The sequence below is a fragment of the Solea solea genome, chromosome 11 (assembly GCF_958295425.1).
Source record: "Solea solea chromosome 11, fSolSol10.1, whole genome shotgun sequence".
Lineage (NCBI taxonomy): Eukaryota > Metazoa > Chordata > Actinopteri > Pleuronectiformes > Soleidae > Solea > Solea solea.
The window spans coordinates 12,361,417-12,387,170 of record NC_081144.1 but is presented as its reverse complement, the minus strand read 5'-3'; the positions used below and the strand labels follow the sequence as shown (position 1 = coordinate 12,387,170).

Below are 25,754 nucleotides of genomic sequence, written 5' to 3'. Positions count from 1 at the left end.
AAACATAGCAGCAATCATTCATCAATAGAGCAGCTGCACCAGGACACGATGTAAAGCTGTTTGTGTCTTGTGTGTAGTTGTTTAGCATGATGTGTGAATATCAGAATTTGACTCTTGAGGTTTGCACACACACACACACACACTCAAAAAGTCCTTGGCAACGCCCAACATGTCTACTTAATGCTAATTACAACGTTTTGCACAAGATGGGAGGGTGCAATTTTTTATCTAATGGATGACATGGGGGTGCACATCACACGCGTGGTGCAGCAATTAAATTCTGCTAATGATAGAATACTAACAGCATAATACACCATGTCTGGGTTAGTTATGTTTTTGTAAGCAAAACGCCTCAAAGCAGGAAACCATGAATAATTGGAGAGCAGTGAAATGCACTGTGTTGGTTTGACTTGTGTGATATGTGCTCTTTCTAGAGAAAAAAAAAAAAAAAAGACCACACCCATACAACGCTGCACACTCTGCAATTTCCCTGTAATTGAATGACTTTTCATGATGCACGCTGACATTCCAGTGGTGATAACAGTTTTTAAAAGCACTCAGAAACACAGTGGCAGGTCATCGCAGCCCAGCTGTGAGCAGCCATCACAGACGTGACTTCTGACCCTGTCCAGTGAAGCAGGTAACAGGGCTGCGATTGGATCACTGACAGCTGCACACAGTGAGATGCCCTGAAGGAGTGAAATCAGGCATCTGCCTCAATGTCAGTGCCTCTCAACCCCTGTGATCATGGAGCGGCCACAAGGCTCCATGCCATGCACGCGGTGTGGAAGTGTTTATGTGTGTGTGGATTTGTGTTGGCGTGTCTCAGGCCACATCAGTCCATGATATCAGCATGTCTGTGTGGTTGGGTTGGTTGGCGGCTTTAAATGGCAACCTTTCATGCCACTCTCTTTCTCTCTAACTGTGTGTCTCAGCCTCTCTCTCTCTCCTTCACCGCCCTGTCTACCCATTATAGTGTTCCTCTTTACTGCTCCTACTCATCATGACGAGGAGACTCTGTGGCACAGTCAACCTCCAGACAGCAGCACACTGGATTATGCCCCTTTTATCAGTCTGATCTCTTCTGTCAGACCACCTGTGGTGTGTGTCTGTCTGTCCCACCTTACTCACTGTCTCTCTATGCATCACAAGCTTTTTTTCTCTGCATCAGTGTGTGTGTGTGTTTGCAGACATTTGCACATGCAGCAAAGTGCCTTAATAAATTGCAACTGGCAGCGTGACAAACTATGGCCTGCTACGTCATTAATCAGCGTTTGGCTTTGTCCCAATCAGTTCTCCTTCACCATCTCTTTGGAAGGGGAACTCGTAGACAAGGTCCCACCTTCCCACCTTCGATCACATTGACACTGACACTAATACCCTGACTGCATCTGCTTTGTTCATCTGCATCTAATAGCATTGTGGTGAGTTTGGTTCACCATGGGATCACTGTAATTGCCCCCCTGTCTTCAGTAAACAACAATTATAGCGGCTTTATTCTGATGCGGGAGCTGGAAAATAAAATGCAGAACGTGAGCAAATAATGCACATTGATTAGAAGAGCTTGCACATGTGTGTGTGTGTGCGCGCGTGCGTTCGTGTGTTTGTGTGTATGCAAGTAGATGGATCGGATGAGTGTCACAGCTGTCACCCTTGTCAGACCTTCTCCTCCTCCCCTGCCTCCACATCTCTCCACTCCTCCCACCACTTCCCAGTTTCCCTCTCCTTGCTCACTCCCACCTTCCCCTCTCTTCTGTTCTCCTCCTCCAACTCACTTTTCCACTTATCATTTCTACCCAGAAGTACTCCACCCCTCTCTCACCCTCCTCTCAGTGTACTGCGTGTTGTGCCATTCTTCTGTGGAGGCAAGCGAGTGAGTGTAATGGCTCATTTAATCCTAATGCTGATAGTTTAAACTGCCTTATTGAGAGCTTTACTCTTGTTTGGTCTTTAATTGTATCCAATTTGGGTGTTTTTGCAAAGACAAATCCCACATTCAAATTTCTCTTTTGTGAGATATTGTTGAATTCATTCTCCACTGATTGGAATATGAATATCAAAAGTATATGCAAAAAGAATGTCCAAGGTAATTACCTGGCATTACCCTCTTCATCCAACAAATGAATAATAGCCTGTTTCCATCCTCTTCTTGCCCTCCACTCCATCATGTTTCTGCTCACCTGTTCACACTCTCCAAGGTCACTCATCCCTCCATTTTGGCAGTGTAAATAAACAACAGTTTGCCAAGCCAAAACTCTTTCAATCAAACTGCTCAGACTGCACAGCTGCCAAATAAGCCCGCTCCCTCTCTATTGTGTCACCATTTTCTTTTGTCTACTTTGTGTACATCTATGTCTCAATCATGGCGTGCTGTAACAGCTCTTTGTGTGTGATACTGAGTAGTGTAAACAGTCAGTGGGTAGCGCCACGTGGTGCCGTGGGGGAGGACAGCCTGCATGTTGCAGTGTGGACCAGCTCCAAGAGTACAGATGGAGAATGGATAGACTCACTTGCCACGGGGTGGTTTTCCTCACTCGCCACGACCGATAGCATCTTTATCACACACTTATCACAGCGCTACCTCCCACGTACAAGACGAACTGTGCAGTGGCTAAAATGCAGCCCTGACCAGTTAACCTAATCCTCAGCTACACACTTGTCTGTCTTGTGTGTATTATCTGATTTGACACTTCATCAATCTGCATTTGTCTGTCCACAGCCCATCTGGGATTTAGGAGGCGTTATTCAGCTTCTTGTTTTGGCTCTTCCATATGGGCCACTCCTCATGTAATTAACCAAATGGAGATTTTTGTTTTATGGGCAGACTCAGTGATAGGCAATGCTGCTGTCTTTGTGAGGACATACATTGCTGCCTCTTGACTGGCACGTTAACTTCAGGTTTCGATCTTTCTGTAGGTCTGACCACATGGTGCAGGGTCATTTTTCTCCCGTTCTGACACATGGCCCCCTCTCTGCCCCTCCCTCTCTCTGTTCCTCTTCTCCTCCTCTCGCCTCCCCCTTCTCTTTTATCTTTCAGACAGGAGACCAGCAGGAGGGCGTGGACCTTGGAAGGAGACAGGGGGAAAAAAAGGAGAGGATACCAAAGAGGGTCAAAGACGCACAAGGCAGAGACACAGCCTAACACTTGTGTAGCACCAGTGTGTGAGGTTGCCCTCTGTGTGCATTTTACTGTGTGCACGTGAGCAGGTGGGACTTTGATGGGACAGTGAGCAATGCCTCACATGCAGCGACAGCAGGTTGGCAGTAGGGGGCAGTGCTCCCCTCACCTTCTCCTCCCTCTCCTCCTCCCCCTCCTCCTTCTATCCCTTGCTGCCCAGCCCAGTCGAGCAGCCATACACATACCCTCCACCTGTGAGTACCCAACCATATTTTACCATTCATAACAGTGGTAGCTCAGTGCTATTTGCATCGTGTGTTCATCAAAACATCATAAAAAGGATTTGTCCTCAGGAATAATCACTGCATGTTAGCAAAATGAACAGCCCCCTCTTTGAGAAACCTCAAAATTCTGGGTTAGATTACGCCTTTATCATCAAAATACCACTCATTTTGAGGCATCTCTGCTTAGTACTCATCTGGCCTGTGGTGTGTCTAATTACTTTGTAATGGATCCCCTCATACTGCAATGATTAGTCCCACTATTGATCTGGTCTCCTTGGTGCAAACCAGAATCTGATTGCGGAGTAATTTAATCAACAATTAAGTTATACAACAAAAATCCAGCTAGATTTTCCCCCCTCTTCTCTCCCATGATGTTCTTGTGGCCCTGCAGGGAAATTGATCTTCATCTGCTCTGCTGCTGGCCTGCACATAAAGGCAATGAAGAGAGAGAGGGAGAGAGAGAGGGAGAGATAGATAGAGAGAGAATTGTTTCCACCACTGCTTTTGTTGTTCTGCTTGCAATGACTCAAAGTCCTTCTCCGCCCCCACACAGATTCAAAAGTGAATACAAACAAGAAATCTCACATGTAGAACGCTTACACGTTGGCTTATACACAGTAACACACATAAGTACGATCTATATGGTAAATGTTGATTAAATGCAATAAATCTCCCAATCTAATTCCTGAGGGGGACGAGGTGAAGGCAGGATGATGAGGAGGAAGTGGAAGGAGGGGCAGGTCAAAAATGTAAAAGGTCAAGGTGTCCCCTGCCTTTCAATTAGCAAGTGTCAGTTATGTGAGTGTGGTGTCGATCAGGATCAATAAATGAGATGTGTTATAGAATCTATGTCAAGGAGGGAGAGGTTAATAGATGCTCAATCACAGGAGACATTATGCCGTTTTAAGACAATATATCATAACTGTTGTTTGTCTCTCATCTGTTTTCTGCCAAACTATATTTTACTATCTCTTTCTCCGTCTTGTTTACTGTAACTAAAATGTTTTCCCTCACTGCCTTCTTTCTGCCGACCACTGGACTAACAGACCACATAAGTGATCGTAAGTGCTTTTAACTTTATGGATGTCTATCTTTCTTAATGCGGGAGCTGGCAAAGGTTGTTGTGAACACTTTCATTATGCCAGTGAGATGATTTTCCATCCAGCACACAGCAAAACTTGTTTTGTACTTTGATGAATCCGGCATCGACATGGATTTTCTGCTTCTATCCGCACTTCTTTTTCAGCGGCTGTCTTGTGTCATTCATGTGTGATTGTGTGTGAGGGCGTGTGTATTGCATTGTGTACCAGTATTAGTGTCTTTTTCTGTGTGTGGGTGTGTGTGTGTTTAGCCTCTGTGGCTCTCAGTAGGAGAGCTCCCTGCAGAAGCAGAGAAGAGGAAGTGCTAGGAGCTGCTGTTCGTAAAGAGGCAGCCAGGGCTGTCAGATCAAAGCCACGGGAAAATAAAGAGGAGCTAAAGCACTAAGCACCAACTCCTCTCCTCCACTGCCAATAATGCAGCAGTGCCCAAAGCCCAAACTTCAATTCAATCAGCTGAGGAAAGGGCCTCATTTCCCTCCTATCAGTGGGAATTCTTTCATTAAATCCATCCCCTTCCTCTATCAGTCTCTTTCTGAATCGTGTTTGTTTTCCTCCCTCCCTCTCGGTCTCCTCCTGCTTCTATTTTCTGTCTGCACTCTCTCTCATACTCCCATCCTTCTTCCCTGTCTGCTCAGCTCACCATCCCCATCGCGCGCCACAGCCCCCTTCCTTTACCCATTTACCTACATAATGTAAATCCATCTTTATCTACGGCTCAGTCTCATTCCCTTAAAATCAAATTAAGGACAACCAACAAGTATCCAGCTGTGACCTCTGTTTCTCTGCAGCCGCCTGGGTTAAGCTACTTTGTGGAGAAAAATATTGAACTTTCTGTCTGTCGAAAAAACAGAATATAATATAAAAGCACGACATGGATCGTAAAGCGTGTGGTAGAATCAAACATGCTGATTTAATGCAGTATTCACACCACGCCCCAGCATGTCGCATTTTTATGACTGTTATTGGGGCTTTACTTCATGGCTATTAAAGACAGTGGTGACAGACAAAGAGAAACCTTTTCTGATGGTCTTTATTTTTTCCTTTAAAACCTGTGCTTCATTTCCCCACAGACACTTTCCCTCCTTTTCCCCTCTTGTCTTAATCTCACAGAAAACCATGTGCCATGTGTTTCTTTTACATGAGCTCTCTCTCTCTCTCTCTCTCTCTCTCTATCTCTCTCCTACATTATGCTGTATCAATTTCCTCTCTCATCTCACCCCATTTTATATGCCTGCTCTCTTCCTTGCACTCTTTTTTTCAGCCTCGTTTCATTTTTGTCTCAAGGGACTTGAATATATTCATTGGCAAGTGTTAATCTATGAGAATGAGTGGTAGTGTCTCCAAGTATTCTGTTCGTTGAGCTATTACCAGCACTCACAGGCATATGTGTGAAACAATGGGGTGACGCAGTTTATGTGTGAGCTTATATGCAGCATGAAATCAGGTCACCTGCGTAGCATGGTGTGTTGAGTGAGTGTGTACATCCCCCACTACCTTTGCATACCATATGTATTTGTATTTATGACATGTGTTGTTACTATGCTGAGTTAAAGTGATGCTGTGTAAACACTGTTTTTGGTGCTTGCAGTCAAGAGGCCTCCGGTGATCACCACACAACCAGAGTCTGTCACCGTCTTCAGCGTTGAAGACCTCGTCATGAACTGTGAAGCCACAGGAAACCCTCCACCCATGTTAGTCAGCACAAACACATCCACACAAAACACCACTTCTCTAATCCTGACGACGCCGTGTTAGTCACAGACGAGCCAAGCTGTTCGTTATCTTTTTTCTCAGCCCTATATTGTTTGGGTTGACATCTACATATTAGCATTACATGACAGCACAGCTTCTCCCGGTCGCAGTTTTAATTTCAACAAGGGATAAATGTCATTAAGCCCTCAAGCAATCTCTTTAAAGTGTTTTTGCTGTTGTGAAGTGGGAAAGTGTTTCATGCGCCAAGGAGTAGATCACAATTACACATCACAAGCTTATGGCTCCCACTGGGACATCTTGTTTAAATTTTGCAGCTGTACATTTGTATCCTCAAATCCAGTGACATATAAGGACAAGGAAACCCTTTTGAACGAGGTAGAGATTATATGTTTTCTTAAAATTTGATATTTGTCTTTTCAAGTTTCCAATGGACAAAGGATGGAGAGAAGTTTCAACCAGGCAGCGACCCGGAGTTAAAGGTTACTGAGTCCACTGGCTTATTCGCATTCTACACGCTCAGTAACACCGTGGAGACTCTGAAGCAGTACCAAGGCAAATATGTCTGCTACGCATCCAACGATCTGGGGACTGCCGTCTCTAACGAGGCCGTACTCACCACTGATGGTAACAGCATGCTGATTAATCCTAAGGAAACCTTTGATCAGTTACTGGGCTAGAAACGTTACATATTGACATTTCATTATGTAATTTCAGTCATGTTCAGTGAGCATTTGTTGATTGTTAATCATTTGGAAAGCACCCTGTCAAAGAATATCAAACATCCTCTGATGTTTTCAAACAAACAAACAGAATCACAGTAGAGGAGTTGTGTCTGCTTTATGTCAGCGTTAGCGCTGCTGTAGATGCCTTCAGTATCCAGATTAAAGGTTGATTTTGATCAGACATAATTTACGTAGCGATTTACAAAGCTGTGTGTGAACAGAGCCTGCAAAAAAGCCTTTACTTTGCTCTGCTCCATAGAGAGCTCATTTGTCAGCAGATTGAGACTGCCACCCAGAACATAATTACATGCAATAACATGATAATCAGCACATCCTCAGGAACACACGGGCACGCACACACAGTCCCCAGGGCAAATGTAAAGAGCACCTCTGCGTATCCATCCACCTGTGTGACTGCATCTCTCCAGGACAACCTCCTTCCTTCACAGTTTCCCTGACAACGGTTTCCCCAGAAACACTCTTTGGTTGCTGTCATGTGAGGCACTCCACAGTAGCTCCTGTGGGGTTATCAACAATGGGCAGAGGTGGAGGGGGGCGGGGTGAGGCAAGTCACATGACTCACAAATCACGTCACTGCCTCTGCGGGACAAAAGACTGCACCTTCTCTGATGACACTTTTTTTTTCCTCAAATAGAAATTAATAAATAAAAATCCACTGTATTTTAAGTAACTGTGTGATTGCAGATTGCCCGAGGATGTGCACAGGTGTTTTTGTATGTGTGTGTGTATCTCTGCAGACTAATGGGTGTGTCCTTTTCTTTCATGCTTCTCTCCCATTAGTTCTTCCGACCTTGCAGAGGGAAAAAAAGGTTGATGTGAAGTCTGAACAGGGAAACAGTGTAGTTCTGAAGTGTAATCCCCCGCAGAGCTCTATGGAGCCCATCATTCACTGGATGGACTGGAGTGAGTACATTACTTTTCCATCTCGGCCTCCATTACATCCTTCCTGTCTCCTCAATAAATTTGATACTGCAGACTCTCTGTCTGTATCAGATAAATCTACACTACACTGGCAGTTGATTATATACTTTTGAAACGTTATTGTGCACATTTTCTCTGTGCAAATATATCTTCATCACCTTGTGAAGGATTAGCTGGATTAATTCTTACCCCATTCACAAACGTCTCTTTGTTATTTTAATGGGCTTATTCCCCTCATCCTATTATACAGTATCTCTATGTGACCCACCACCATTTTTCCTCTCACTATTTTTACCCCCACTGTACTGCACTGAACCTGTGTCTTCTCTGTGTCTACCTGTAATCATTTCTGTCCACAGGGCTACACCATATTCAGCTTAGCCCACGAGTGGTGGTCGGGAAGGATGGCAACCTGTACTTTGCCCATTTGACAGCTGAGGACAGCAGGGACGACTATATCTGTAATGTCCAGTATCTGGCAACGCGCACCATTCTGGCAAAGGAACCCATCTCTCTGTCTGCCCTCTCTTGTACGTTCTCCTCTCGATCAACTACACTCCAACTGACTGACTTCACTGTGTTTCGAAAATGCATCTTTAGATTAGAAATACACTTATTTAATGTTTAATCACAAAGAGGGCAATGGAGGAGAAAAACCTGTTAGTTTATGTGTGGTGCTCTTTGAAAAATAATAATTATTGTTTTGTATATAATGTCAAAAGGTTTATTTAAATCTCACCCCCCAAAAGCTTTTTCCAAAAAGTCAATATTCTTGTTAGATTTCTGCTGCTACCTCAGTATAATGAAGGTGAATGGAGTATCATCTGCAGTGCTTGCAGAAATGACAAATTACATTTTAAAATTCCAGCAGCAACGTCTCTTTTCAGAAACATGGTAAAGGAAGACGGTGTCAACAGTTTTTAAAGGACATTTTTCTATGTAATGTCATTTTAATAAAAAGCTAAAGCAGCTCTGTGAGCCTGTGCACATATTATACCACAGAGAGTTGAATTAATGCCACCTCTGTATAGTGGCACGTTGTGCTGACCAAAGCAGTGGTAACAGTATCAAGTAGGTAATCTTGGCCTCAACAGGGGGCCCATCACCGCTTCAGCTCAGTGGTAATGAGATGCTGCTCACACTGAGATGTGGCTACCAGCATCTGCGGCCCAACTGGAGGTCAGAAAGAGGAGCATGTGTAACACAAGACCTCTGTGTATAAGACACAATCTATCTAATGATGGGTTTTTACAAAGGTGAAGTATGCAGAAGTGACTGTAATGTGTTGTCTGCTGGACTCTACACCCTGCATCCCTGTAGAGTTTTAAAAGGTGATGAACAAGGTGATGTACAACTATGGTTACTACATTCATAAGTCAAGTGTGGTTGTCATATTTCCGAAATACAGAAAGACAGAGATGCACTTATACTTAGAATTACACTGTGTTTGACATTCACATTCACATACACTAACTGTCCCAATGTCTGTTTTACTTTTAAGAACATTTGACCTAGTTTTCATTCATCAGCAACAGGTGAGATGAACAATAACTGACCGTAAGAGCATTATGTACGTTCAACTCCACAGAGAGAGAAAGAGAACTTTCTCTCCACTTTCCACTGTCTATATATAACTAACTAACTCCTCTGGTCGAGACTTTTTTGAGGGGGGTAGTGAGGCTTTTTAGGTTTGGTAACATTCTAATGCGCCGCAGCAATCTGCCCTGATTGTATGAATCTCACTCTCCATCTTTGTGCTTTCCACCTCTCTCTTTCTCCAGCCAACTCAGTAGTACGGAACAAGAGGCCCCAGATGATGAGACCTACAGGAAGCCATAGCACTTACCACGCCCTCAGGGGCCAGACCATAGAGCTTGAGTGCATCGTCCAAGGCCTGTGAGTGTGTGTGTGTGTGTGTGTGTACATATGTTTGTCCTGCTCCCATCACTTCTTCAAATCAATCTCACCTGCTTCTTATCTATGCAATCTTCTCTCTTCCCTCCATACACTCTCTCTCTCATACTGTTATCTATCGCTCTTTCCACCTCTGCTTTGCGCGGCCTTCTCATTTTTATGTATATCTCCTCATACCTTCTTCATTTTAAAACAACTTTGTCCTACCTACTGTCCCACGTGACTGTTTTCCACCATGCAGATAATTAAAGCAAAATCCTCATAAACCACCATGCTCTTAAGCATTTAACACACAAACAGAAATCTGTAAAGAAAAATGCGATTTAAAATATTGAATCCTCCTGTTTGTTTTTTACTTATCTTTTTTTCTTCTTCTTCTTCTTTCAGTCCAACTCCTGATGTGCTGTGGCTGAGGAAAGACGGTGAATTGTCTGAATCTCGAACTGCAAAAGACATGTTTGACCGCCGCCTGCGCTTCACTAACATCTCAGAGAGCGACGCGGGAGAGTACCAGTGTAGAGCCAACAACTCACAGGGAAAGATCACACACACCTACACTGTGATTGTGGAAGGTACATCATACACACACACTGTGTGTTATTATTTATTTTAATTTTTTTGTTATTTTGTTTTTATGCACAGAACCATTTTTAACTTGTCCCTATAGATAAATACCAAAATGTATGGACACTCATAGGTATATATTGTATGTTTTAGTTTTTGTATATAAGGATGAGCCTACGCACTTTAATTCTTAATTCAGAAAACTTAATAATTAAGGTTAGTCATGTTCTAGGTTTATACCCTGTTCAAAAATAGTAATTGAATGTGTGATAGAATGTTTATCAAGCACCAGCAGCTATGAAGTAAGTGAAGTCTCCATTGAAGTTTCCATTGTTCTTAGTTGCTCTAAGAACAATGGAAACTTCAACAAGGGTTCACAAATCCTGGGCCTTGTGCTAGGCTGAATCAGGATGCAAAGACCTGAATGAAGCAAGTCAACTGCAATTCATTTTGTAATAGTTTTTCGGCAAATGTATGTGGGGTGGAAGTAACAAAAATGATAAAAATGCCGTGGTAAAAATGGATTTGAAGTGAAAAATGAAGTGATAAATGACCACATTTTTATATTATGTTGTAAATACATGTATTGTTTACAACACAAAATTACCACTTATCATAGAAGGAATGTGTAAACAAGAACAAACATGCAAAGCTCGTAAATCTCATAATTAACTCGATCAGCAAGTTAGTGGGCGTGGTTTTGACTGGTTTTGGGTGGAAGTAACAAACACTACCTGCTGCAAACAATAAATGTCAGATGGATCACCGCTGTATTTTTCACTTCGCCACCATTTTTATCATTACCTTGTTGTTGCTTCCACCCTTGTGGACACATTCCTTCAATGATAAGTGGCAATTTTGTGATAAAGGATGAATGTAAGACGAGGTGAATGATAAAATGGGGTCATTTATCACTTCACATCCATTTTTACCGCTGCATTTTTATCAGTTAATTTTTCTTACTTCCACCCCTGATACAAATGTCAAACTTTTTTTTTCATTACATATCAACAAGGGAATGTATCCTCATTTAAAAATACTAAACCAAAACAAGTCTCCACAGCAGACTGAGCATTAAAAACCTGCTGTGCTATGCTACGACCTAATTTTCCCTGGAAAAAAAAGACCTAGAGCTTGCAATGATAGTGAGTTGAGTAGTGGGTTTCATTTGATTAGTTTGGTGGCTAATGTTGAATTAAGCCAAAATGATGCTTTATTTACTGTATTTTAACATGACATTTGTAGTAGATTGCTATCAGCTCTGTAGCGCCTCCACTCCTCCACTGGTCTGTCAGAAATATGTCAACAGTTCTCCGGGCCTTAGATTTGAACAGCCTGGGAACACCTGTTTAATTGTGAGTGCAGAGTTTAATTTTTGTACTATTTTTAATTTAAATATTCTGTTCCTTCTAGCTGCTCCCTACTGGACTAAGGAGCCGGTCAGTCAGTTATATGCCCCGGGTGAGACTGTGAGACTGGACTGCCAGGCTGACGGTATCCCCTCCCCTGTCATCACCTGGACTATCAATGGGAACCCCATCACAGGTGAGTGCAGACACCCAACATACTGTAGCTCAACACACTGTCTACCATACCATACTTGTACTGACTGTGTGTACTTTTTACCAGCAACCAAGGACTCTCGACACACTCTGACAGCAAGCGGATCTCTAATCCTACATGATGTCCACTTCAGAGACACTGCCATATACCAGTGTCAGGCCTCTAACAAACATGGAGCCATTCTCACCAACACCAATGTTTATGTCATCGGTGAGTGGTCCTAATGAGGCAGAACCTCATTTCTGAACCTATGGTAAAAGTCATGTGGCTCATTTTTCTTTGTGCACTGTTTCAGAGTTGCCTCCACAGATCCTTACTGAAGACAGGAATGCATATACATATACAGAGGGCAAGACCGCTTTGCTGGAGTGTGAAACCTTTGGTTCTCCTAAACCTAATGTCATATGGTGAGGCACATGACAATTTGAAATGTAATGTAATTTTCATGTTAACACTTCACAGAGATATTATTTAACTTATTTAACTCGCAGGGAGAGTGGCAGCATCCCCATCCTTGCAGATCCAAGAGTTAACCCACTCACAAATGGAGGGCTTGAGATCTCTAATCTCACCCATGATGATGAGGGCTTCTACACCTGCTCTGTAGTGAACACCAACCTGTCGATCACTGCAGAGCTGGAGGTGCTCAGTGAGTGACATGCACGCGCGCGCACACACACACACACACACACACATGCACACCCACACACACACATCCATTTCCCTCATGTATCTTAATGTCAAATGTCCTGCTTTCTGTTACAGACAGGACAGTGATCCTGTCACTACCACAATCTCTGAAGGTGCAGCAAGGACACACGGCAATCTTCACGTGTCTGCCACAAGTCGACCCCAGACTTGACACTCCACTTATTCAGTGGAGAAAGAACAATCAGAAGCTGTTTCAGTCCCACATTGACGCAAAGTAAGACTATACTGTCTTCATGTGGGAGAAGTGACATTATTGGGACTGTCATACAAATGCTGACAATTCACAAGTCAATTATGTATTTAATTGTATTTACATTTGTTGTTAAATGCATTTATTTTCGTCATTGTCAGTATCTCAATGAAGGATATATTTTAATGATATTTCCACAGATACACATTTGAAGGACCAGACCTGATAATAGCTAATGTGGAACCAGGTGATGAGGGCGTGTACACCTGTCAGGTCATCACTAAGAAGGACATGGCTGAAGCAAGTGGCACCCTCACTTTATGTGGTAAGATCAAGGATTACATTGTTTTTTGTAAGTTAAAGTTCCTGTGTGTAACTTCTGTCTCCAAAACAGAGACTTGATCCCCCCAGATTTTCCCCACTCCTCATGTGAGCCTGCAGGACTTGACTATGACTATCCTGACTGTTCTCTTTCAGCATTCTCTTTCGAAAAGAGTTTCACCTCACTCATGTCAATCAGTCTGAAAACAAAACACTGCTACACTGACGTTACACACAGCTTTAACAAACAAGTTTTCATCATGAGATGATCATGAGAGACATATTAAGGATGTAGAAAAGCAATATGTGGTGTGACATCATTGTTGTCTCCCCCAGATCGTCCAGATCCTCCTATCCGGCTTGAAATCACTGAGTCTAAACTTCGTACCGCCACACTCACCTGGACTCCTGGAGATGACCACAACAGTCCTGTGCTAGGTTTAGTACAGTCTTATCATTTCTTTTATATCTATAATAAATGATAGTGATTTCAGTTTTGTTGTAAGAAAATGTATCTCCTGCTGTGATCCAAACTTAAACTCATGCCACTGAGTGACTAACACTGTCATAAACACACACCAGAGCATACATTCAAAAACTTTTTCTTTCTAGCAACAAAACAATGTATTTTCCTCTTGCTTAATATATATATTAAACATATATAAAAGCTTTGTTGTTTTCTTTGTCTCTGCAGAGTTTGTGATTGAGTTTGAGGACCAAGGTTCGAAGGAGAAGGGCTGGGAACCACTGATGAGAGTAAGAGGTAACCAAGAGCAGGCTAGCCTCAGTTTGTGGCCCTACATGTCCTACCGTTTCCGTGTCACTGCCATCAATGATTTTGGCAAGAGTGACCCCAGCAAGCCCTCTGAAATACACAACACACTTGCGGAAGGTATGAAGCCAGTGTTTTGTTACCTTAAGTTTTCTGGTGTCACAGTAAGCCCCCCCCCAAATCTTATACTACATATATCTTATCACAGCTCCAGACAATAACCCTGAAGATGTCAGAAGTGAGTCCATAGACCCAGACTCTCTGGTCATCACCTGGGAGGTACAGTTATTATTACTTGACTCTACAAAATCTGAGGCAACACCAACAAACAAAAAAAAGCATTTAAGACCTTTTCACTGCTGTTCATGTCATTCCAGGAAATGAGCAAACGCGACTTCAACGGACCTGACTTCAAGTACAGGGTGTTGTGGAGGCGAGTGGTGGGCAGTGGGCCCAAGTGGAACATCAACTATACAACGACAACACCATTCATTGTCAATGACATTGGCAACTTCTCTGCCTTTGAGTTGAAAGTTCAGGCTGTCAATGATAAAGGAGCGGGACCTGAGCCAGACCCATTTATCGGCTACTCAGGGGAAGATGGTAAACCTATACACATGCTGTATATACTTTTTTATTATATGTCAGCAATACTCTTCTCTGTTCCAACCTCCTTATTGTTTGCCATCGTCCCTTAGTTCCGTCGGAGGCTCCCATGGATGTAGGTGTTGTGATACTTAACAGCACAACCATCAGAGTGACATGGGCACCAATAGAAAGAGAGACGGTCAGAGGACACCTGCTTGGGTACAAGGTACTGATCCTGTATCTCCTCTGTCGCTTAACATAATCAGCTGCTGTCTCCATGAATAATACATATTTTGTGGGTTTATAGCAGGTGGAGTGACACCTCTGTTTGGCAGACCCTACAGATTGCTCTCTCGTTTCAAGCCTTTTTTTTCACTTTAGATGATCTCATCTTCACGATGAATCAGATTCACACTGTTTACAGTTCCTCTCTCTTGGGTCTTTACATTTACATTCAACTTCCCAACTGTACCTCATCTCTGCTAGCAGACTCTCCAATTGTAATGTTTCCATAAGAAAATCTCTCTTGTGGTGCAACTACTTTACAGCACCCAGCATGGTCATAATATGAGCCGAATGGTATGAAATGTTGAAATTTTAAATGTGACACTGAAACTTAGCAGTAATTTCACCTTTCTTCATTTTTGTCTGATTTTTCTGGATCCAGATCTACTTGACCAGGACTGGTTCCAGGGGTCACCACAGAGGCCGCAGGGCAAAGGAGTCAGAAAACACCATAGTGGTGGAGACTGAGGCCAATGAGGAGAAGAGGATGATCACCGACCTCCGACCGTTCTCCCACTATACCCTGGGAGTCACTGTATTCAACAGCAAGGGAGAGGGACCTGCCTCTGAGATGCTGGCCTTTAAGACCCATGAGGGAGGTGAGGCTGAGCAAGACAGTGAAAAAAAACAGGCTTGGAGGAGGGAAGGAGCCACCATTTGGAGGGAGGTGATAAATAAAATGGGTGAAGAGGTTTAATTAACTGACAGGGAGAGAAAAAAAGATGGAGAAACAATGGATAGGGAGGATAGGGAATTATAATCTGGGACATTACAAAGATATCCAGTGAATTACTGGGTGGAAGAAGTGAATGACTGTTGAGATTGATTTAGGGGGAGATATTGAGCAGATGGGGATTTAGGGAAAAGGTTAATATTCATTCATTGTCCACTGCTTTATCCTCCACATGAGGGTTGTAGGGCTGGAGCCAATCCCAGTTAACATGGGGCGAAAAGCGGACTACACAGGCTGCCAATCCATTGCACAGCAAACAACCATTCACTCTCACACTCACACCTACAGTCAATTGTGTCCAATTAACCTCTGCATGTTTTTGGACTGTGGGCGGAAAACAGAGTACTCTGAGAAAAGCCAGGTCTTTTTGCTGTAAGGCAACAGTGCTAGCCACTACACCACCGTGTAATAATGCCATTAAATTGCATTAAATTTAACTGAAGGAGAGCTGAAACTAATGCTTCAGACGATTAAGTCACGGTGATGTTGTAAAATCAAGTGAGCATTAAGGGCATTTCCCCAATGACTTCCATTCAAATATAGTTCTTTCTGCAACTAGTCGCACCCTTGTTGCTAGTCAATATATTCTTACCTCTGGGTGATTATACAATTATACAAACGTACTATATGTAATATCTGCCAATCACACACTGGACCTTTAGTCATTCTTGTTTGTGTTGCTGCTAGTTCCTGGTCCTCCCTTGTCCCTGACGTTGGACAGCCCATCAGAGACAGAAATGACTCTTCACTGGACACCTCCTGACCAGCCCAATGGAATCCTTAGTGGATATCTACTGCAATACCAACGGAGTGAGTTTTATTTTCATTTCATCTCTGCGCATTATGTGCACAAACAGGAAATGCTTTTGTTTCATGGACCTCGCTTTCAGCCGAATCAATAACACCAGAGAAATGTCAAAAGGGAACGCTCCTAATGATGTTCATCAGTCAGTGACATGTCACTCCGAGCATTGTGTCACGCATAATGATGTGCTGAAGATCAAACAATGATGGAATGTTTTTTCCTGTCCTATAATCAGTTGTGGAGACTGATGACAGCCCCATGCAAGTAGTGACAATAGTGGATCCAACAGTCACCCATCTCACCCTGACGAACCTGGACCGTCACAGCCATTACCAGTTCTACCTGAGGGGGCGCACTTCTACTGGGGATGGAGAGCCTATATTTAGGGAGGGTGCCACCACACTGGATGGAGGTAAAAAAATAAACCCTCTCTTCCAAGTCACAAATGTGACATATACAAGACCAGATTATGATCCATTATGAATATGATTCATGTGTCTGAATGCATTTCAGGGCCTCCTACAAACTTCAGCCTGTCTGTGGGGGAAAACTCAGTGAACCTCAGCTGGGTAGCCAAAAAGAGACACAGGAATGTTAACTTCCAGATCCACTACCTCAAAAAAAAGGGTATAATCCTGACACCAATAACTACAAATAAAACCTTGATGAAATCCACTAAGGACACATTTTTCAATCCTGACCAACAAAAAAACAAACCAAGTTTCCATGTTTCTGCAGTTGACAGTAAATGGAAGAAGACAGAGGAGGTGAACTCCTCTCAGTCTTTCTACCAACTCCAGGGTCTGAGTCCTGGCTCTCATTACCGTCTACTCTTCATCTACAGCAACAAAACCTACTGGGAGACAGACATTGAGACAGAAGGAACAGGTACTATGAGCTTGCTGCCTTCGATCATCCTGTATTCTCTTCTTTGCTCTCTCCTCTGGGCTATAAAGCCTGATCCTCCAGAGAGTCTTAAATTCCCCTGCTCTGCCTGTGAAGTACTTTCAAAGGACTCAGTGATAAGAAGTTAGGTTAGCCATATGAAATGATCAATTACTTGCATTTGTTTCAGGTATTCTCCAGTATTTGTAAGGTTTCCTGATGAAATGCCACCCTGTCTGCTCTTGAACCTTCATCCTGTTTTCCCATTCAAAAAAACTCACTGTCTTTTATGGTCACATCCCTCTTTTTTTCCTTCCAAAGAAGTGACAGAGATACAGCAAAGCTTCGCAACACAAGGCTGGTTTATTGGTGTTGTGAGCGCCATCGCGCTGTTGCTGCTGATACTGCTCATCCTCTGCTTCGTCAAGAGGAGCAAAGGGGGGAAGTACTCAGGCAAGTGCAGTCCACTGTGATGACTGTAAATCATTCATTGGAGAAGATGTTTGGCTGTTTTAAAAAAGAATCTGTTTGAGCGTAAATTAATTCAGTACTATTATGTCGAATTTTCTATATTTGATTTTCCTTCAAAGCCTGTGTGTAAGTGAGTAAAGTTAGTGTGGGGCCATAAAGGTGGCTGGTTTTAGTAGAAAAAAAGACAAACTGAAAAAATGTGCCTCAGTAATCGAGATTATTCTGATTGGAAACAAATACAGTCGTCTAAGATGACGTCGTACTTGAAATTCTCCTCAAAAAACTCTTAGTTTTGTTATTCTTTTATAGTGGTTAGACAAAATCCAAAGTTCTCTTTGCCAGCCTTCTATTGTTGCAGCCTTTGCATCAAACATGTAGTGAAACAGACATCCAAGCTTGCACTTCTTTACTCTGTGACCAAATGAATAGTAAAATAACATTCATAAACCTTAGCAGTAACTATCCTGCAGAATAATACATTCCACCAAACCAACCTTTAACTTTCTGAAAAATGAATTACTGCAATACAATATTTACAGTCATATTAATAATAGCATTTATAAAACTGAATGTCAGATAAGAAATGAAGTCAAATGTTCACCTGTAATCCTCATAAAAAAAATAGATGATGTGTACAGATAACAAGAATATTCTTGTTCCACTACATAAATTTGTCATTATCTTTCAGTGTAGCCCAATTTCTTAATCAATGTCTGAGACAGAAGCTTAGAGAGAAACATGGCTGAGATCGTTCTAATAATGAAATTGAATATCTCTCTCCTTTTCAGTGAAAGATAAAGAAGAAGGCCCCATGGATTCAGAGGCGCGGCCTATGAAAGACGAGACTTTTGGAGAGTACAGGTTTGCACATCATTTCTTTGAGTGTGTTTCTAGAGAAGTTTTAAATTCCAATGCCTGACAGCCCTGTTTCCTCAGCACTGTATGTTTTTTTTCTAACCCTTTGTGTTGCTTTTATTGTCCCTCTTCTCCACAAATGCTTGCCTGTGCTATGCAGATCTCTAGAAAGGTATGCTGCGATGTGATTTGCCCAAACTCACTTATTCTTTATCCCCTGCTTATGCCATACTTGACTAATGTTGACGCTGTAATGTTTGGTACTACGTAGGGCTGCAATTAACAAGGCTATTGCTTTCGTTTAATATGCTGATTTTTGTCTAAATGATGAGTTAGGTTATTTAAACTCCAAACTAATTGCAGTTATAGCTTTCTGCATGTTTGCCTCATATGTCATTTATTTTGACGTGCCTTACACTCCTTCCCCTTCCCGCTGACCTCTTCTGTGCTCTCACTTACTTTAGTGATCTTGAGGAAAAGCGCACGGCCAGCCAGCCGTCCCTGTGCGAGGAGAGTAAACTGTGCAGCGTGGACAACCTTGACTTCAATGGCAGCAGTGCCATAACCACAGAGCTCAACATGGATGAGTCTCTGGTCAGCCAACTCAGTCGTCCCAGCGAGGGTCCAGACAGCTCGCCACTCAACCCCACCACCGTCCCCCCGGCCAACAATGGCATGACCAACTCAGTTACCATTCTCGATTAACCCCCACACAACCATAGGGGACCACCAGACCAAAACATGTCAACACATATGTGCCCATATGCTCTTGTTCCTTAATGACTTGCTGATCCCTACTCTGACGACTGTACAACACAATCAATATATTGACTATTCAGATGGCCCTGCAGTCATCTGATCGACTGAGACTATTTTGACCAAAGGAGTGTCCAAAGTAGTGGACAATGTGAAACAATTGTGACTGACCTGAAGATGTCCTTTGACCCCCTCATCCTCGTTTATCTGTGTAGTGTACAACAAATTCAAATGACTAACACTCACTTCCTCCCCCTTCTTCTCTTTCCTTCGCTCTCTGCAACTAACTCTGTAGAAGGATAAAGACAGAATGATGTACAGACAGAAATATCTGAGGGACCGTCGGTGTGGTCCTATAGATGATGTGTGGTCCCATAGAAATGCAGAATCGTAATGAAAGAGGGTGTTGGTGTGTTGAGAATCAGACAGCACATGCTGCTGTAACACATCATGAAACTTGGATATTTATCATGTCGTGACTTACTTTATGTTACACATGTCTAAGGCCATTTAATGCCTCAGATTGTACTGGACATTTTTCTTTTTTTTTTTATGTGTTTGAAAACAAGAGAACTTCATTTCTTGTCATCAGGTATTTTTTATATTTTATCACCTTCCTGCCATGTTATGTTCCACATTATTTACATAAAGGTCACGACTTCTCTGTATTGGCATAATTCATAGATCAAGATGTTTTCATTGAAACTAAGTGAAGCCAAGTTTCTTACTATAAATAACATTGGATGCATTACGGGGAACTTGCTGTGAAGATGCTGAGTAGCATCTGGTGTATATAGCTGCATCTACATCTATCTACTTAGCCATAATACAGTATTATTATGTACATGCTCCTTATATGTTCCTGTGCCTGCTGGGTCTGCATAGAGCACCAGAGTGATGTCATTACTCGCCTTCCTACCAGAAGTGTAATGCCATTATTGGAAATGATATTGTAATTTTTTGTGTCAAGACCTATGTGTAGCTTTCTGTATCTGTCTTTGTCTCTTTCTACACTGTATTAAAACATTGCTGTCTCTAATTACCAACCTTTTCTTACCTATTCATCTCATACCAGGCAACATGTGTGAGGAGCAGTATTTATTTTGTACCACAGATAAGAGAGCGGAGTCTTGTGGGAAAACACCATCAAGCTCTATTTTCAGTCCTTAATTAATGCGAGCTGGTGTTACAGACAGGTTTGATGATTGCTAGTTGGTGTTCAAAAGAGGCGCTCAGTTGTTAGATCAAACACAGAGAATGTATTCTTTTTAGGGCTGGTAGTAATTGTTTCTATGTGCTACTGATGACTGGAGAGCTTGAGATAATAGGTACTAGAGTGACTATGAGAAAGCCTGAAAGGAACGTTGTTTTCCCCATTGAATGTAAATATAACCCCTAAAAGATTGTTCTTATGAACCCAACGATGTTTGCTAAAAATGTGAAAAAAAAGTGCAGTTTTAAATAACTTAAAATGTTGCAATCTGTCATTTTTCTTCTTCGTACTATTGCTCTGAATTCAACTTTTCCATCTTTGACAAAAGACTGCAGTGAGATTTGGCTGTTTTAGCAAAAATAGTTGAGGTATAAAAAATGAAAAGGGAAAAATATCCACATTGTTCTCCAGTCATTTTTGAAAATCGGAAAAATGTACATTAGTGTCATTTAGTGATAGAGGTATAGTTACATTTCAATAAAAGCTAGGAGTGCTTTCCTGCACATAACCATCCATCAATGCATTGCAGTGCAGTGAATATCTGTGGAGTTTTTGTCAGAAGCAGTTATGAAAGGCAGGGATGCAGCGAGCCAGGTTGTGCACACCACAGGGAGCATGCACATGCAACGTTGCTGTTCTCATTTGTCCCGTTTCAAATAAAATCTTGACACTGGCCAAATATTACCTGGCAGTCCCTGAGGTAAAGGTAATGGGATGTCTAAAATGACCAGTGACAGATTCGGTGTGTGCACGCTCCCTGTTGTTGGTTATACACACACACACACACACACACACACACACACTCAGGACAAATAAAGGTTTTAAAACATTTATTTTCATACAGGAATGATGGATGACAAAATATGCCAATATTCTAACTGCTGCTAAACATCTGTGTTTGTCAGTGTTCAGAGCAAATGTTAGCTTTGAATGAGGAATGAGTGTACACACACACACACACACACACACACACACACACACAGATACTCACTCAACTGCCACTCACTCTTTGCTTTTTATGTATTGAGGGGGAAACATGAGGACACTGGCTTTTGCTTTCCTCCATTGTTTTCCCCTATTTTTTGTAATTAAATGACAAAACATTTAAAAAAAAAGAAAAGTGAATGGGTTTGTTTAGAGATGCCTCTTGATAATTCAGAAAAACAGACTTAACAACAACGAAAATGGGGGAGGGAGGAGGGATATGGGGTTGGAGGGTGTCCCTGCTGGAGTGTAAATGTGCCACTTTGTGGTATGTGGGATGCTTAATAGTTGAGTGGACTTGTACCACGTGTGGGGCCAACATAACTGTACCTGCATTATGATTCTACCACTGTAACTGAATATATGACTGAAAATAAAGTACATGGAACAATGTGTATCATTCAGGGATTCACTTTTTGTGTAGCTAGCATGAGCAGAACAAATCAATGACTATGTGACGTAAAATAGAGCAACGGGTATTGATTGAGAAGAAATCATTTCACACTGAGTGTGAGCAAAAGAATCAATAGGTTTTTATTAGCACTTTGTCACAGGAGGACAAGCCTGGATCAGTGTGAGGTGGTCAGCGAGAGCTGGTGTTGAACTGATTAAAGTAGTTCTTAGTGGGTTTGTTGGTGTATAGCTTCTGGTTCAGGAACTCCTGGCTGAGAGAGACACAAACACAAAGATTCACACAGTAACTTACTGTCCCCTAAAACGTAATTTTAAGTCTGAATTATTCATTACCCCTCACATCCAAAATGTATTCTCTGGCACGACTTGCAGAGTGGGTGCACAGTATGTACAGTATGTGTGTGCAGTGCTTACTGGGTCTGCTGCTCACGAGCCAGCTGCACGTTGTACTGGTCCGTCTGAATCCTTCTCTGTCTCCTAAGCTCTGCTGCCTTTGTCTCCTCATCCTCTGCTTCTCTGGACAGCTTCAGGAGCTGAAGGTCCCATGTTGCATCCTGCATCTTCTCAGCATCACGCTGTCTCTAAATACATAAATGTCTAGAGTGAAAATGCTTGGGGATACCAGGTTGAAAGAAATGTAGTAGTTTCTTTTTGGGTCAGGTTTTTAGACAGTACTAGTCCTTAAAATAGGAAATAGGAGAATATCTTTTGCGTGGATGCTGTTCATCCCCCCATTAGAATGTGGCTCAGCAAGTTATTTATACAATTTATGTTGATATTTCCTTTAAGTTATCACAAGAGTAAAATATTATGGAAACCACAATTTGGAAGGAATTCTGAGGGAAAGTGGAGCTAATAGGGGTCTTGGAGAAGGGTAAGAATATGATTAATTGCTTATTTGTATATGAGGAATACATTATAATTTAGGAATACCCCGGTACCTGTCTCTCATGGCGCTGTGCCTCTCTCTCCCTATGGATGGTGCTCAGCTGCTCAGGGCTCATCCCCTTCCACCTGTCAGTCACAACCCGGTGTGTCGTCCCTGCTGCTTCTGCACACTCTGTCATCATGTCCGATGTCAATATGTGCCACATCTCTGCACGATTCTCCCTCTCTTCTCTCCTGTGCTGCTCCCTCAGTTTCTCTGCCTGCTCTGCAGCCTGTGGACCACAGGTTAGTGTGCACCCTTAGCAGGGGTCCAGGAACAGTTGATCTTTCTCTTGATGACTGGAAAACCAGCTTTACAAATCCCAACCACTAGTATGGTGTTACTTCTAGCATAGAGCCAAGAATGAACCATATGGTAAATGTCCTCCTGGGAGATTCAGTCAGTGGCATGTGCTTCATGCATGTGTTTATTAGAGAAACCACACATGTGTCAGAATATGACCTGAAAGACTTGTAATGATACGTCCCAATGGAGGATTCAATCAAGTGCATTCAGGCAAATGAAAGGAGAGCTAAATGGAAGCTTTTAAAAACAGACAAGGCCTATGCGTACATCAGTGCTGTTTAACCACCCATGGTGCTTTTTTTTTTGCCAATGAACATGAAAGCTTCCTGCAGCAAGTGTGTGCATGACTTAACATTTTCAATTAGCACTTGAGAACATCATGTCACAGCTCAAAACCCCACTGGATTTTGCTTTTCAACACTCACTCAAAATCAGCAGGTGGTGTGTGAGTGTCTTGTCTGTGTGTCCATCTGCATGTACTGTACCAGAGCGCGGTTGTAGTTGTCGAGTGCCATGCGTAGAGCTTTCTTACATTCCTCCTCTAGTGCCGCTTCTTGAACCCCCCTTACGTCCTGATGCATTAGTTCTCTGCTCACAAGCATCTCTGCGAAACACGGGTGAGAACAAGTTTGAAATCATTTTTTAGACACCCACATTGGCCACTGCCCATTGTTCAGAGCTCTTCAATGACACAGTCACACATACATAACGGTTATCTGTGATGAGCATCCATCAATGCCACCTGGCAATAAGGGCTGTGTGCGTGGGAGTGTGTGATTGTTTGCGCAGTACAGCATGAGGCATGTGTGATTTACAGCAGCTACAGTGTGTCCCATGTCAGCTCATCTGTGATTACAGTGTGCTTGCTTGTCTCTTCTCACCTCGGTGCTTGTTTCCCATGAATCTTCTTGCCTGGTCTTCCTTCTGCACTCGCAGATCTCTTTCTGTCTTTTTAATTTGTTCTCTCTTCATTTGCACTTCTCTGATCCCCTCTCCCTGTACATGAAACAAGAACAAAGCCCTCCAGCACTTCATGTGATAACTAACTTAACCCTTTGCTGGACTATGTTCTCCTGCGGTTGATGCCCACCATGCACCTGATAGTCACTCAAAGCCTACCTGAAAAACCTGCATACTTGCAGGGCCCAGCTCACTCTCTGGAATAGTGATCATGGCTGCCCCCTTCAGGCCACACTTGAGACCAGCATCACTGGAGTCCTCCACATGCTGCTGAGTGACCCAGTGCTGGACCAAGTCAGCATGCACAGCTGCTCGCCTCTCTCTTTCTTCAGTGTCTTGTTGCAGCAGCATGTTGTCATGATACTCTCTCAGTTTATCTGTACAATATTGAGAGCAAACACATCTGGCATTAGTGTGTATTATTGGTCAAAGATAATTTAATAAATGAGGAGGGATTTAGGTCATATACTGGGACCAAGTCAGCATGGTGACTTGAGTCTGTGCATGGCTCAAACCCCAGTTTACCGAAAGCTTTGTCTTGTCGCTGCTCCATGTTTTGCCGATGCTTTTTCTCCTGGACTTGTTGGTTTAGAACATCAAGGGCAACACCCATCACACGTACCCGGGGGTTGAAGATTCTGGCCTTGCGGGCAGTCTCTGCAGACCTTCTCCTTTCTACAGCCTTTTCAATAGACTGGTCAACAGGCAAATCCACTTTGTACATGCTTACAGTTTCAAGTGAGCTGGAAGGGAGAAAACACAACATTATATCAGGTTTGTCACTCAAAATTTCAGTGAAAAATAAATATATGTAGCATAAACACATAGTAATGAAAAATGCTCTAAAGTCAAATCAAAATAAAAGTATACCCACCACAGAGAAAATGGCTCAGAGGCTCAGTTGATGCCATGCATGCAGTACATTCTTAATATATAGGAATTCTTTTTATGTAATAATCGGCCAAGCATGTTTAAATGATTAAATACACTCTTTGACACTATCATCAAAAGGTCTCACACTCAAGAAATTACATTTTGAATAATATTTTTCTCAACACCATCTTGGCTGTCAGAATATCGTAATATTTATTTTTAAAGGCATATTTTAAACTAGAATATGCACCTTAAAACAAGACAGAACGGGACAAGCTTCTACACACAAATAATGAAAAATATAGCTAGAATATTGACTATGACATCATAAAAATGGCTTCACGGATACAGACTGCAACAAAGTTGTATGAAGTCAGATGTATTTTCTGTTAAGACAACTGAACTCATCGATTCAAAGTAAACACTCACCTCCGACACGTTTGTAAAACTATTTGAAATAATTTACTCCAAAGACAAGTGGGACGACCTCTGTGTGTGAAGCAGCTCTGTGTCCTGTTGCGTTGGTAACTATGGCAACATGTCAACACAGGGACTTATCTTAGAAATAAATTAAATAAACATATTTTAGCCATGCACATGTAGAAACATAAACCCTCTCTGACGTTAACATTATATTTAATAATAGTTTAATACACCTCCATCCATGTTGATGAATTCTGAACACATCAAAAGCTGAACTCCGGAGAGGAAAACGCTCAATGTGGTCTCGCGAGAAACCGCGATATTTCACGTCGCGCGCTCTAGGGTTTTCCTGTTCGACTGT

At 42.4% G+C, this 25,754-nt stretch overlaps 2 protein-coding genes across 4 annotated transcripts in view; one reads left to right on the top strand and one right to left on the bottom strand.

Annotated features, from left to right (window-relative positions):
• l1cama (L1 cell adhesion molecule, paralog a) overlaps window positions 1-21,884 on the top strand; it is a 40,375-nt gene extending 18,491 nt beyond the window's left edge. The window contains exons 2-29 of one of the 3 annotated variants that reach the window (XM_058641947.1): window positions 3,038-3,372; window positions 4,449-4,463; window positions 6,091-6,193; window positions 6,637-6,839; window positions 7,739-7,861; window positions 8,239-8,409; window positions 9,661-9,775; window positions 10,181-10,365; window positions 11,771-11,902; window positions 11,987-12,130; window positions 12,216-12,327; window positions 12,412-12,569; window positions 12,686-12,845; window positions 13,022-13,146; window positions 13,479-13,580; window positions 13,837-14,034; window positions 14,123-14,193; window positions 14,292-14,517; window positions 14,613-14,728; window positions 15,170-15,386; window positions 16,208-16,330; window positions 16,561-16,737; window positions 16,839-16,952; window positions 17,064-17,213; window positions 17,532-17,663; window positions 18,470-18,542; window positions 18,697-18,708; window positions 19,001-21,884. In XM_058641947.1, the coding sequence (XP_058497930.1) occupies window positions 3,234-3,372; window positions 4,449-4,463; window positions 6,091-6,193; window positions 6,637-6,839; window positions 7,739-7,861; window positions 8,239-8,409; window positions 9,661-9,775; window positions 10,181-10,365; window positions 11,771-11,902; window positions 11,987-12,130; window positions 12,216-12,327; window positions 12,412-12,569; window positions 12,686-12,845; window positions 13,022-13,146; window positions 13,479-13,580; window positions 13,837-14,034; window positions 14,123-14,193; window positions 14,292-14,517; window positions 14,613-14,728; window positions 15,170-15,386; window positions 16,208-16,330; window positions 16,561-16,737; window positions 16,839-16,952; window positions 17,064-17,213; window positions 17,532-17,663; window positions 18,470-18,542; window positions 18,697-18,708; window positions 19,001-19,241 (3,837 nt within the window). In that variant the 5' untranslated portion in view covers window positions 3,038-3,233 and the 3' untranslated portion in view covers window positions 19,242-21,884. The remainder of the gene's footprint in view (window positions 1-3,037; window positions 3,373-4,448; window positions 4,464-6,090; window positions 6,194-6,636; window positions 6,840-7,738; window positions 7,862-8,238; window positions 8,410-9,660; window positions 9,776-10,180; window positions 10,366-11,770; window positions 11,903-11,986; window positions 12,131-12,215; window positions 12,328-12,411; window positions 12,570-12,685; window positions 12,846-13,021; window positions 13,147-13,478; window positions 13,581-13,836; window positions 14,035-14,122; window positions 14,194-14,291; window positions 14,518-14,612; window positions 14,729-15,169; window positions 15,387-16,207; window positions 16,331-16,560; window positions 16,738-16,838; window positions 16,953-17,063; window positions 17,214-17,531; window positions 17,664-18,469; window positions 18,543-18,696; window positions 18,709-19,000) is intronic. The other 2 variants (XM_058641950.1, XM_058641948.1) reach the window with 2 other exon arrangements.
• ribc1 (RIB43A domain with coiled-coils 1) lies at window positions 21,792-25,664 on the bottom strand. Its single transcript, XM_058641952.1, has 8 exons — window positions 25,400-25,664; window positions 24,623-24,840; window positions 24,257-24,474; window positions 24,019-24,133; window positions 23,623-23,741; window positions 22,845-23,063; window positions 22,318-22,484; window positions 21,792-22,154 (listed from the first exon to the last, which is right to left on the bottom strand). Exons 2-8 carry the CDS (start codon window positions 24,819-24,821, stop codon window positions 22,073-22,075), a joined length of 1,119 nt encoding a protein of 372 aa, XP_058497935.1. The 5' UTR covers window positions 24,822-24,840; window positions 25,400-25,664; the 3' UTR covers window positions 21,792-22,072.
• Window positions 25,665-25,754: the final 90 nt, after the last annotated feature.

Coding starts and splice junctions, on each gene's coding strand:
- ribc1 (XM_058641952.1), bottom strand. CDS start 24,821: ATGTACAAAGTGGATTTGCCTGTTGACCAGTCTATTGAAAAGGCTGTA. Junction 24,475..24,622: donor GCGACAAGACAAAGCTTTCG/GTAAACTGGGGT, acceptor AATATTGTACAG/ATAAACTGAGAGAGTATCAT. Junction 23,742..24,018: donor CATGGGAAACAAGCACCGAG/GTGAGAAGAGAC, acceptor CGTGTTTCGCAG/AGATGCTTGTGAGCAGAGAA.